The sequence below is a fragment of the Meles meles genome, chromosome 9 (assembly GCF_922984935.1).
Source record: "Meles meles chromosome 9, mMelMel3.1 paternal haplotype, whole genome shotgun sequence".
Classification (NCBI taxonomy): Eukaryota; Metazoa; Chordata; class Mammalia; order Carnivora; family Mustelidae; genus Meles; species Meles meles.
This window is the reverse complement of record NC_060074.1, coordinates 75315120-75329323: the sequence shown is the minus strand read 5'-3', so window position 1 is coordinate 75329323 and position 14204 is coordinate 75315120. Positions and strand designations below refer to the sequence as shown.

The following is a 14204-nucleotide window of genomic DNA, read 5'->3' as shown; positions in this document are numbered from 1 at the left end:
GCGTGACCATTATACACTCTTATTCATTGGCCTGAAAAGAAATGTTGCACCCATTAGCAGTCATTCCCCATTCTCTCCTCCTCCTAGCCCTTGGCAGCTACTGATCTGCTGTCTCTGTATATTTGTTTATTCTGAACATTTCATATAAGTGGAATCATACAATATGTGGGTTTTTGTTTCTGGCTGCTTTCACTTAGCTTAATGTTTTCAAGGTTTATCCATGTTGTAGCATGTATCAGTACTTTAGTCCCCTCTCTCTCTCTCTTTTTTTTTTTTTTTTTTTTAAGATTTTATTTATGTGAGAAAGAGAGAGCACCAGCACAGGGGGAGGGAGAGAGGGAGAAGCAGATTCCGTCTGAAATAAAAATGTGTTATTGTGTAAAACTTCTTTAACAAAATGGTCATGTAACCTGTATCTCTGAGAAGCACATGCCAATTGAGAAGAAAGTACCACAGGACATCTCAGGATCCAGTCCCAGGATCCTGAGATGGCCTGAGCTGAAGACTTAACTGGCTGAGCCACCTAGGTGCCCCAGTACTTCATTCATTTTTATAGTGGATAATACTCTGTTATATAGATTACTATATTTTGTTTTTTTCTGTTCATCACTGATGGACATTTGATTCTACTTTTGGCTATTAGGAATTATGCTGCTGTGAACGTTTGTTTGCATGTTTTTTGTACGGACGTATATTTCAGTTTGTCTTATCTTTTGAACCATTGCTTATTCTTTGGAAGCTCAGCTTCTGTCCCTGCCTACAGAGACCCCTGTTCTTATAAATCTTTAGCAGTAACATCCTCATACTTCTAACCTTACTGTTGCTTGGTAGATTTAGACATTACCTCTCCAAGACACCTCTTGAGTCTAATGTGAAAACTTGGAGGAAGTAAGGCGGGATAAGTAAAATCCCCTGGAATGCTGGATTTAAATCTTAGGAAAGGGTTTGCCAATTACCTTTTCTATAATGTATGTGATTGATAGGACTTTGAGTGTGGAGAGGTTTCACTACCAAATCCTTGCTCTGCTAAGCAAAACTGCAGTTTCTTCTGCTGTACTGGAGAGAGAGCAGTTGAGATCCTCGCACTGAATTCATTTTATAAGTAAAAAAATAATAAACATGAAGTAGCTATGGAGTTTGGTCTTTAGCATGGAGTTTTTTAGTGTAGTTGTATTTTACTAGGGTAGGCTTCTGAGAAGTTTTTAGTTAATACTGGAATAATTGAATGTAATATATAGCAGTAGCATATTCTAACACTCAAGAGAATATTTTGCTGGTCAAGTAACTGAGAATGCAAAGGTGAAGGGGGTGTATGTTCAGACATGGTGTAGTCAAGTTTTCAACTACTATGCAGACCAAATACTACCTCACTTCATTAAATTTTCCCAAAAGAACACCAAAAAATCCATTTCCAGTGGTTTAATAATAGCTCACTCTATTTTCAGCTCCCCGCTTTTAAAGATTTTATTTATTTATTTGACAGAAATCACAAGTAGGCAGAGAGGCAGGCAGAGAGAGAGAGAAGCAGGCTCCCTGCCTAGTAGGGAGCCTGCTGTGGGGCTCGATCCCAGGACCCTGGGATCATGACCTGAGCCAAAGGCAGAGGCTTAACGCCCTGAGCCACCCAGACGCCCCCCCCTTAAAAAAAAAGATTTTATTTATTTATTTGAAAGAGAGTGAAAGTGAGAGAGATTATGGAGGGAGAGGGAGAAGCAGACTCACTGCTGTGCAGAGAGCCCGATGTGGGCTTGATCCCAGGACCCCGGGATCATGACCTGAGCCGAAGGCAGCTGCCTAACCATCTGAGCCACTCAGGTGCCCCTATTTTTTACCTGTTTTAAACTATCACTTTTACTTCTGGCAGGAAGGAGAGGCAAGAAGTGTGTATGCACTTGGCAGTCATTAGTTAAATACTTCACTGGGATCCCATTTTATAAATGAAAAAATTGAAAGGCTCTTGAGACTGAATGTTGTTTTGATTTCTTCTCTTTTTAGCACATTTTCCCTGTACTTTTAGAGTAATTTTCTTGCCAAATTAGTTTGTAAATTGTCAGTGTTTCCTAAAAGGAGAAAACTCAAATTGCTTGAAAAAAGTGAAAGGATACTTTGAAGAATTTTATTAAAGACAGTGTAAATCAAACCAAGTGAGATTAATTCTGTGTCCTATATGATTAAGCTATAGACTTTATCTGGGATTATAAAGTATGAAGTCTGTTTTAATACTTTGTAATTTTGTTTGTTTGTTTGTTTCAGTGAAAAGTGTAAGGCTAGAGGATTTACCGTGATTGTGGATGGCAGAAAATCACAGTGGAATGTGGTGAAAACAGTAGTCTTAATGCTACAGGTAATTTTATTTTTGACTATTAGGAAATGGTTTTATTTTATAGCAACAGATAAAGTGATAATGGCAAATGCATTTCATTTATTTCACTGTGCCCAACCTTCTCAGCAGTGACTGAGTTCCGAAATGCACACCACTGGATTTTTAAAATTCATTTCTGAGAGGTTTGATTTGAATAGTAAAATAAATTTGAGACCTATTCTAAAGATTTGTAAATGGTCAAAAATAGTGTGTTGTGTTTAAATAATTTAGTAAGTAGGCCAGTGAGTCCAAAAGTGTAAGATATTGTCAGACTTACCTGGGAGCTTCTGTGTGCTGTGATACCTACATCGTCCCCTCTCTCCTCCGTTCTGAAACTGTAGGTGGCAGCAGGACTGGGTAAGTCTAGTCTGGAAGAGCTTCTCATGTGGTTCTGAGCAGTCTTTTCCTTCTGTTCTGTACTTTCCTCTAAAGAGTACCAGGATTTATGGTACTTCCTGGAAGAAATGTACTTGACAGCTGTATCCTTAGGAACTTAAGCAGTCGCCAAACCAACATTTAATAAATAGCTGCAGTTGCAAAGTTTTTGGTCTGATACTAGTTTTTGTGTTTCCCTGTGTTCTCACAGGAAGATTTCACGATCTTTGCTTGTACTAGGTACCTATCTACCTAGTAAACATTCTTTGCTTTATTATTAGGGTATTGAGGATGTTGTGATCTGAAATGGAAAAATAAACCATTCTGAGTGATTTAAAGGTGGCAGATTGCTCTAATGTATCTCTGTTTCCTTAGAAAGTCTTCAAGAAAATGTAGAAATTAAGTGAGTTAAGTAAAAGAGATTATCTAATTTAGATGAAAGAAAGTGAAAAGGCCATTCCTAGCAGGGACACTGACTTAGTGATAGCTCAGAGATAAAACAAATATAATGAAGGGATTTGATGGCAGGTCAATTTGGGAAAAATAGAAGTTGACAGTTATATGGGATAGTGAATATTCAGTTAGGTAAATATCAGTGACATTGAAAGAAAGATCAAGTATTTTAAATGAATTGAGAAATAATTAGTAGCTGCTTTTGGGTTCTGTGGAAAGAAGTATAATTTCAAATTTTATTTCATTTTCATTTATTTTTTTTTTAAGATTTTATTTATTTATTTGAGAGGGAGAAAGAAAGAGCACAAGCAGGATTGGCAGAGGGAGAGGGAGAAGGAGGCTTCCCGCTGAGCAGGGAATCCTCTGCTGACTCCATCCTAGGACCCTGAGATCATGATCCAAGCTGAAGCCAGATACTCAACTGACTGAGCCACCCAGGTGCTCCATAATTTAGAATTTTAAATGATAATTAAGAAGAATGGTTTTTAATGTTTTATTTTTTATTTGGGATTAGAAAAAGGGAATTTTGGGGGGTGGATTTGAAAAGGGGATTTCAGTGCTCAATATGGTTTGGGTAGTGTACTAAACTTCCTATAAATTAATCTCATTTAATTTTATCCTCACAACCTTGGGAGGTAGATTCTATTATCCCAAAGATCAGCTGAGGCTCGGAGTTTTTATTTTATTTCATTTCATTTCACTTATTAAAAAGATTTTATTTATTTATTTGAGAGAGAGAAAGCATGAGCAGAGGCGAGTGAGAAGCAGACTTCCTGCTGAGCAGGGAGCCTGATGCCAGGCTTGATCCTAGGACCCTGAGATCATGACCTGAGCCGAAGGCAGATGCTTAACCTACTGAGGCACCCACACACCCCCATGCTCAAAGATTTTAAATAACTTAACCAGGTTCTTATAATGAACATGGGAAAGAGCTGCAGTTGGAATTTAACACAGCCTAACCCCCAAGTCTTGGCTTTATCCTTTACAAAGGGTATATTTTCCAATGTGGGGGGTATTGGAGATCTATCCAAATTATCTATCCATTACCTTCTTCTTAAATGTGTGGCCTAAACCTTTATCATTAGAATCACTCCTTTGGGTTGGAAAGGATATAGCCCACAGAGGATCAGTTTTTTAAGGGAGCACAGATTGGTATTCCATCACTTTTTTGGTCTGGTGTATTCCCAACACTTTTATATCCCAACCCTAAAGATGAACTCTTCTTGTAAAAGTTGTTAAAATAACTATTAGGTGAGAAATCCATTAATTATGACCTTGTGTTCTTCCTTTCATCCTGTCATTCAACTGTGTCACAGATGACCTGTTTGGGACTTGCTGTATGAACTGGACTTTGATCAGTGGCAGTTTTGAAGAACAATCAGTGGATGATTTAATCCCCTCTTGCGATTTCTTTTCTGATAGGTATTTTAACAACTTTTGGATTTATTAATAGTTAATATTTTCAGAAGTTGCAATGGCCTTTTGTTTACTCCTAGTCAAACAGTTTTTACATACATAATCATTCATTGCTTTTATTTCAGAAGGTACTAGTACCAGTTATTTGGGATCCCAGAGCTTAATGTTGGCTTTGTTTGTAACTAATATTCTCTAAAATGAGTGGTTTGGTTTTTCTTGTTTCTCACAACTTTCATATTCAGTCATTTTGAAGTAATAGCCTTACACTAGTCAATATATAAATAAACCTCAGTCTAGCCTAGATTTCCCAACCTCTGATAACTTCTGATACTGTTGAATTTATTTATCTTACTTATAACCCAGTCATTGCAGAGGGCACCAGATTTGTTACGTGCCCCAAAATGTGTTTAAATTGAAAGATTTCTATTTTCTCCTAATTAATAATAATTAATTGTAACCATAATTTATTATTATTCAGTTGTGCAATTTATCATCTTAAATGGTATTTGACCCCTAGAGTTTGTAAATAAAGTTTTATTGAAACTCAGCTATGTCTATTCATTTATATTTTTTATAGTTGCTTTCATACTACAATGACAGACTTGAAGTAGTTGCAGTAGAGACTTTGCTTAGCCTGCAAAGCCTAAAATATTTATTATCTACACTTTTGGAAAGAATTTACTGACTCCTGGTGTAGAACATTTGAAATAGTATGGTAGAACTTTAGAGTCAGACCTGGTTTCTGTTTTAGTACCACCAGTAAACAACTCTGTTATATTGGACAAGTTTCTTTGAAACTCAGTTTACTCTCCTGTAAAATTGGGAGAATGAGATTTCCTTGTTAATGTGAATTCATTTATTCAACAGATATTTATGTAGTGTTTTCTATATGCCAGGCACTGTCATAAGCTGGAGATATAGTAGTGACATGATAGATAAGGTAATTGCCATTGGGAAGCTAATGTTCTACTTAAGGAGTCAGTAAGTAATTAGGCTAACTACTAATTAATGTAACAGCAGACAGTGATAAGTGCTATGAGGCAACATACAGTAGTAGAAGATGACTGAATCAGATGGTGCAACTTTAGATAGGGTAGTCAGGGAAGGTCTCTCTGAAAAGGGAGTGTTTGAGTAGAATCTTAATGGAGGGAGCATTCTTCTAGGTGTATAGGGCAAACAACATTCCAGAGGAAACATCAAGGGTATAAGCCTCAGGTGGAAACAAACTTGTTACATTCCAGCAACAGCAGGAAGCTTTGTATGGCTGTGGTGGGGGTATGAGCTAAGAGGGGAGGGTATGAGCTGAGGTCTGAGGGTCAGTGGGGCCCTGAGCTTGGAGGGCTTTCTAGGCTTTGGAAAGGAGTTTGAATTTTACTGTGAGCATGAAAAAATGTGAAGAGAGGAAAGCGGCCTGGTTTTTTTTTTAAAGATTTTTTATTTTTTGTCAGAGAGAGAGAGAGGGATCACAGGCAGACAGAGTGGCAGGCAGAGTCAGAGGGAGAAGCAGGTGGGACTCGATCAGCAATGTGGGTGGTAGAAATGGATAGGTTTAAGATCTTATTTAAAGATAGACTGTATGGGGTTTGCTGATAAAATATACATGGAATATTTTATTAACTCAATAAATGTTAACTTCCATTCTTCTTTAGGTTATATGAATAACTATATCTATTAAATATGAAATTGTATTTGTCAGAGATTAGCTAGTCTGGTTCTTCAAGTTAATAATCAAGCAGAATTTGGGCTTTTTTGCATAATGGCCAGTAAGATATTTATTTTATGAGAAAATTGATTTTACACTTTTGAAGAAATTCTCCCAAGATGATTGTGTTAAAAAAATTTTTTTTCATATAGTAGAAAAACCAAATGTAGTAGTTTGCCAATTAAAAATTGTCTTACAGTTTAATCTGAATATATACCTATTAGATTCGGTACAACACAAAAATAGTTCACATGTACTGTGTATATTACATTGAAATCTTTTCTGAATCAACTTGTCTTTCCAACTATTTCTTTATTGCCATGTATGTTTTGAAGCTTGGAGTATTTCTTATTATTTTAATTCTTTTCCAAGGGTCTTTTAATTAGCCCAATCATGAAAACCCAGTAATTTATAACTTTAATAAATTATTCATTTTACATGTATAATTTATAATTTATTTTATTTTATTTTTTTTGTATTTTATAGAATGTTGTTCCAGCTGAGGTGTCCCTTGTTTGTGTAGTGAAGCCTGATGAATTCTGGGATAAGAAAGTAACACATTTTTGTTTTTGGAAAGAGAAGGATAGACTTGGCTTTGAGGTAAATAAACTCTATTAAAAAGCAGAAATGTGTTGTATCTTTAAAAATAGCATATTGCTGGTATTTTATTTGCTCATTGTTGGAAACTAAGCTGAGCTTGTGCAGTGATGAGTCAGTGCCTAAGCAATGATGAGTATGTAATTGACATTCAGATACTTGTGGAATATATTATGATTCTTTGTTAAAGACTATAAATTTTTTCTTGTTTTCATTTGTATCACTCTTTATAAACTTTGAGTAAGTAGAACTTCTTATTTAAACAAAAAAAGTATTGTATTACTGAGAGGACATTTAGCTAATACTAGGAAATCCTGGACATTTTGAAATTGGAGTCTATTTTGTGTGATATGTCATAATTATTTTTAGTATCTGGTTTGGTTTTGATCCATGAAAAAAGTTATCTGTCCTTTCCTATGGACACTCTGTCTTCATCTGTCTTGTGTAAAAAGTACATCTTATTGTAGATCAGAAAGAAGTTCCAGATGGAATACAAATTTAAATAATTCTGTCATATTTTTCCTGCCACAACCTGTTAAAAGTTTTTTTATCCTTGATACTGTATCTGGTTCTGAACTGTACCTTGTTTGACATTAGTATAGCTATTCAGCTTACTTTTGACTAGTGTTGGCATGTTGTATCTTTTTCCATATTACCTTTTTACTTATCTATTTACCTATTTCTTTATATTTAAAGTGGGCTTCTTATAGTATCCTTGGGTCTTGCTTTCATATCCATTCTGATAATATGTCCTTTACAGTGTTTCATAAAACCATTTATATTCAGTGTAATTATTGATACAGGTGGATTAGAATCTATCATCTTGCTAGATTTTATGTACTTTTTGGTTCTTTTTTTGCCTTCTTTTGGATTATTTTTTACGATTACATTTTATCTCTTTGTAGTTTATATCCCTTATTAAGAAAATTTTATGTGCATGCCCTAAGTTTACAATGTACATCTTTATTTACCTAAATAATACAGCAATTAATATGTAGTAGAAATTACTTAAAACAGTATATATCCAGTACTTCCATTGTAGTCATACATTTTACTTCTCCTGTTCTGTAAACACACCATAGATGGTTACTATTTTTGCCACTGATAGTTTATTTACAGCAATTAAAATAATAAAAAAAATGAATTTTATCTTTCTTTATGCCACTTATGGTGTTCTTCATTTCTTTCTGGAGATTCATCTTTTTGTTTGATATGTTCCTTCTGCCTAAAGGACTTCCTTTAACATATCTTGCAGAGCAGGTCTGTTAGGCTTTGAATTTTTTTAGCTTTTGTTTTCCTTAAAAAAAACCTATTGTTTCTGTTATAGTTTTGAAAGATATTTTCAATGGGTATGGAATTTTGTTTCATTATTTTTTTCTTTTAGCACATTAACTATATAACACCATTGACTTCTCATTCCCATATCTTCTTTTTTTTTTTTAAGATTTTATTTGTTTATTTGACAGAGAGAGAGAGAGATCAAAAGCAGGCAGGCAGAGAGAGAAGGGGAAGCAGGCTCCCTGCCAAGCAGAAAGCCCAATGAGGGGCTTGATCCCAGGACCCTGAGATCATGACCTGAGCTGAAGGCAGAGGCTTCACCCACTGAGCCACACAGGCTCCCCTCATTCCCATAGCTTCTGAGGAGAGTTCTACTATTTGTATCCTTGGCCTGCTGTGTGCCATATATCTTTTTCCCTGTTGGCCACCTTTAAGATTTTCACTTTAGGGGCTCCTGGGTGGCCCTGCGTCAGGCTTTCTGCTCGGTGGGGAGCCTGCTTACCCCTTTCTTTCTGCCTGCTGCTCTGCCTACTTGTGATCTCTCTCTCTGTCAAATAAGTGAATAAAATCTTTAAAAAAAAAAAAAAGATTTTCACTTTATTTTGGGATTTTCAGCATTTTTATTATATAATGCCTAGGTGTATTTTATTTGGTATTTGTTCTCTTTGGTGTTCTCTGCATTTATTGGATCTCTGGTTTGATGTCAGCCATCAATTTTGGAAAATTCTTAGATATTTTCTTTTCAAATATTTTCTTCACCCCATTTTCTTTTTCTATTTCTTCTAGAAGTCCGATTATATGTATCTTAGACTATTTGAAAATTTCTCAGCATTCTGGGTTGTTCTGATTTATTTATTTATTTCTGTTTTATCTCTTTGTGTTTCAGTTTGGGTATTTTCTGTTGATCCATTTTCAAGTTACTGTTTGTTTGTCTTTATTGAGTTTGTTGAGACCCATTCATTGTAAGATTACTTTATCTACGTTACCATGTTTTCGGTTTGTGACATTTCTTTTTTCTTTCCTTTTTTTTTTTTTTTTTTTTTAAAGATTTTGTTTATTTATTTGACACAGAGAGAGAGAGAGGGAGGGAGGGAGGGACAGTGAGAGAGGGAACACAAGCAGGTAGAGTGGGAGAGGGTAGAAGCAGGCTTTCTGCTGACCAGGGAGCCTGATGTGGGGCTCAATTCCAGGACCCTGGGATCATCACCTGAGCCGAAGGCAGATGCTTAACAACTGAGCCACCCAGGTACCCCAATTTTTTAAAATTAGCATATAGTGTATTATTTGTTTCAGGGTTAAAGGTGTGTGATTCATTAGTCTTAACATGACACCCAGCACTCACTACAACACATGCTCTTCCCAGTGTCCATCACCCAACTGCCTCATTCCCCTTACCCTCCTCCCCTCCAGCAACCCTTAGTTTGTTTCCTAAAACAAGTCTCTTATGGTTTTTCTCCCTCTCTGGTTTTGTCTTGTTTCATTTTTTATCCTCTTCCCCTATGATCTCCTGCCTTGTTACTTAAATTACACCCATCAGTGAGTTCATATAATTGTCTTTCTCTGATTGACTTATTTCACTTTGCATTATTCCTTCTAGTTCCATCCATGTTGCTGCAAATGGCAAGATTGCTTTTTTGATGGCTGCATAATATTCCATTGTATATATATATATATATATATATATATATATATATATATATATATATATACACCATATCTTCTTTATCCATTCATCTGTCAGTGGATATCTGGGCTCTTTCCATAGTTTGGGTGTTGTGGACATTGCAGCTATAAACATTGGGGCATAGGTCAGTAGTGCAATAACTGGGTCATAGGGTAGCCCTAGTTTCAACTTTTTTGAGGAATCTCCATACTATTTCCAGAGTGGCTGCACCAGCTTGCATTCCCAGTTTGTAACATTTCTATTTTTTAAATTTCTATCTCTGTTGAAATTCCCCATTTCTTCTTGCATGTTGTCTTGCACTTTTTCCATGAGAACCTTCAGCATGTATTTTTTTTTTTAAGATTTATTTATTTATTTATTTGACAGACAGAGATCACAACTAGGCAGAGAGGCAGGCAAAGAGAGAGGAGGAAGCAGGCTCCCCGCTGAGCAGAGAGCCCGATGCGGGGCTCGATCCCAGGACCCTGAGATCATGACCTGAGCCAATAGCAGAGGCTCAACCCACTGAGCCACCCAAGCGCCCCTATTCAATATTTGTCAAAGGGGCATTTTCTGTTGTTCTGGTTCAGCCTCAGTCTTAGGCTGGCTTTGTGACACTGAGTCTAGGGAATAGGGCCCTCAACTCAGGTTTAGGAGGCCTGTGATACCCTGGGCTCATCATATATTCTTGTCTCTAGTAGGATAGAGGGCTTTTCTTTTCCTTCCCTCTAGCTACCATGGGGCTGTATTTGTGCTCTAAGGTCATTTGGGTTTGCTGCTTTTCCCTCAGGTCATGAAGGTTTTTATTCTCTAGAAGAGATAGAGTTGAAGAATCTCTGCCATTCTTCAGCTTCATGCCTTTCCAGTGGTGGCTACTATTTGCATCCCCCAGGCCTGTACTCTGAGAGAGACTGTTTTGTTGAAGTTTCTGATCTTCATTATCCCAGTCTTTCTCATGATTCCTAGGAGGTCTGTGGAGAAGAGCCCTCAAGTGATGGAGTTCTTCGTGTCCATGCTTCCCAGGGGTTCTCTATTTTCACATTAGTTCACATTTGGCTATTAGCAATGCATTAAAAATGTTAGCTGAATTCTTTCCTGGCTTCTATCATGTCAGGCATTTTTCCCAGGTAAACAAGTGCTCCAGCCCCATCTTTTCTCGAAGGCACTGGTCTATCCTTAGATCTCAAGTTAGTTGGTTGTCCTGTTAACCCTCATGGGTTCAAGAAAAGTTTTCATTTTTCAGATTAACTTGCATCATTTTAATGGTGGAGATGGTGGTGTAAGGGTTGGAGCATTGTTCTTTCCAGCCTTCTACATCCTAAGCAGAAATGAGTTGCATTTTCCCTCTGCTTTTATCTTATACTCTTTAATCATTGGTTAACTTGACTATGGTATAGACTTAGTGGAAAGGTGTGCTAGCATTGTAGGGGAAAGCAATCTGGGCTGCTGGGTTCCATTAGGAAAGGTGTTACCCTGATAGTTGAATGGGAAACTGCATCCCAAAGAGGAGAAACAGAAGTATAGCGAGGGAAGAGAGTAAAGTAAAGTTTGAAAGCGGGAGGCCTGAATATTGCCATGGTGAGTGAGTACTTCTGACTTGTGGGATGTGTGCTGTTCATGCCAAGGGCACACAGGAAGTGTTGCTCTGAGATCATGCAAAGTGAGCAGAGGCAAGTGGTGTAGAAACTAAAGCTGCGAACACTCAGTAGGAGAAAAGATCCCTTTTATGAAGAGCCCGTCACATCCTGCTTAAGCATAGGCATCTGCTCAGAAATGCTTTGCTTTGTTGGTCTCATGATATATATGAATTCATAGTGGCTAAACACCTTGCATCTTAGAGGGTAAAATAGAAGACACATTTCCTGTCTGCTTGGATCTAATGTCATAGATTGATGTTTAAAACTCAACTATGAAGTTTCTTGTTATCTCCATATTGTTTTCTTTTAGACTCTGAAGATTCAGCTAGAGTATCTTCCCAAGTAAATAAGCACTAGGCACTTATTAAAAAGCCTGTAATATCCCTAATGAGATGAGAGTAAGACATTTCAAATGCTGGCTAATGAACTGACAAACATACTCAACTTTACGGTACAGTTCAACACAGCCCTTTTTGATACTTAGAACTATATATAATTAAATTCAGTGTAGATGTTTGTTTAATTAAAAATTATTTTCCTTGGTGTTATTTGGATCATTTGGGCTGTTGTAATTAAGTTTGTGTTTTTGTTTATATTCTAAATATTTTTATTTTTTATTATTATTTTATTTATTCATTTGACAGAGGAAGAGGTGAGAGAGAGCATGAGTTGGGGAGGAGGGGCAAAGGGAGAGGGAGCAGCAGACTGAGTAGGAAACCTAACACAGGGCTTCATCTCAGGACCCTGGAATCATGACCTGAGCTGAAGGCAGACACTTAATCCACTGAGGCACCCAGGCATGCCTGTATTCTAAGTATTTTTAAAGTATAACTTTGGTATAAATATTGCTGTTCCTAGAAGCAAGAGTATGTTTTACTTCATAGAATTATCCATAAGAAGGATTTATTACCAGGTGTCGACAACATTGATCAAATAAACACGTAGTAGTTGTTTTAGTGACACCTTGTTCTTCCCACATGATTTCACATTTCCTTGCTCGTCATCTTTTCTTAATTTTTCTTCTAGATGACTTTCTTCCTCCTCGCTTCTCTAATGTTTTTCGTTAGCTATTGAATATTCTTCTCTTGTTGCTCACCTAAATACTTCCTTATGTATTGTCTTATCTCTGAAATAGTTATCTACCTATCCAGTTTCCCTTTTCGCAATTCAGAGATTCGTGTACTTTTATCTTCAGCAGCATTATACCTAGTGACTCTGAAAGCTTTTGTTGCTTGGATGATAGTATCTGTAGTCTATCAAATGACAAGATAAAATTGGAGGTAGTACTGGTATTAATCTTATCCTCAAATTGGGAGACTAATAATCAAAAGGATCTCTACCTTATTCTGTATTATCATTCATGAGAGCGAAAGTGTTATTTATTGGCAGTGATAATCAGCCACCATTCTAAATTGTTTTCTTATCTCTTCTTAATACTGCATCTGATTCTGGTTTTTGTTTTTTATTTTTTGTTTTGTTGTTTTTGTTTTTGTTTTTTGAGGCCTAACTAATGATCCAAGACCAGTGTGTGTAGAAAATGACAAATGTTCTTCGTTGCTCAAGATAGGTCATATATAAGAGAGAATGGCCCAAATTAAATGCATAGGATGACAACTTATTAGAATCCTCTAAGGAGCTTAAAGAGACATCACAGATAGTTTAATGCAGGTGCCTTCTTTGTCAGTTTGGGGAAATAAGCCTGGAGTGAGTTCCTTTAGGTTGACTTCTTACAAGGCCAGTTAATTTGTGGCAGAGCTAGGGTACAAACCTGGAGTGACTGGCTCCTAGTGCCTAGTATCCTTTCAATTATATTGGTGCTTAACCTAAGACAGGAATTTGGAAATCATTTGGCATATTCTTGTAAAAACTTTGTCCCTCTGTTCTGTTATATCAAAGGGACAACAGCATTTAGATTTAGAGTATTTTTTTTTCACTAAGGCTGTAGAAATAAACCAGAAAACTTTAATCTATTTGTTTTTGTGAAAGCATTGCCCAACTTTCTCTGGAATACTGCAGAAATAAAAGCTCATTTCCTTTGTAGAAACATATCTTAGTTTATCCATTCTCAGCAGTAGAACACGTAGCTTCTACTAAATAATACTTCTAATAAATAAATTTAACTCATATTAAGTAAAAAATGTTGAACCAACGAATGACACATCACTAAAAGTTAAGCTATAAGGGACATGATAGATTTTTCAAGAGATATTATTTCAGTGTTCAAATAGACTATTGTGCCAAATAGGGCACAGTAGAAGAGCAGAGAGATCATTCATTACATTTTATATTTGTTAACATTTTCTATTCAGTTGTCTTTTCAGGAGAGAGTATTATGTGGGTATCTTTCAGATGTGAATTGGTGCTCAATTTAGCAAAGTAGTTTATTTCCTCATAAATACATGTTTCTGTTTCATTGTTGGTATATATCTAGTTAATTGATTACTAGGCACTTCCTAGAAAGGAAAAGCCCCCTTCCTAGGAGGTGACTGTGTGGGAAGTATCTGCCTAGATCCCAGAAGGGCTTGCTGGCTCATGAGATTGTTCCTGCGGCCTTACTCTACTTCCAGTGACAGTTTAACATCATGCCAGTCTCTAAGAGCTAGTCTAAATAAGCCTCTTTGGAACAAGGGGATAAAGCTGTCTGTGACAAGTTTTTCACTAAAAGAGTAATATTTTTCTGTGTTCTTTTTATTCTAAGATGTTTATTTTATTTAAAAAAAT

The 14204-nt window shown here is 36.4% G+C and overlaps 1 protein-coding gene across 2 annotated transcripts in view; it reads left to right on the top strand.

Moving 5' to 3' along the window:
- The window catches only part of SESTD1 (SEC14 and spectrin domain containing 1), a 152592-nt gene that overhangs the window by 77364 nt on the left and 61024 nt on the right, over nucleotides 1–14204 (top strand). For both annotated transcript variants that reach the window (XM_046018920.1, XM_046018919.1), the window contains exons 4-5: nucleotides 2254–2344; nucleotides 6795–6908. In XM_046018920.1, coding sequence (XP_045874876.1) covers nucleotides 2254–2344; nucleotides 6795–6908 — 205 coding nt within the window. The remainder of the gene's footprint in view (nucleotides 1–2253; nucleotides 2345–6794; nucleotides 6909–14204) is intronic.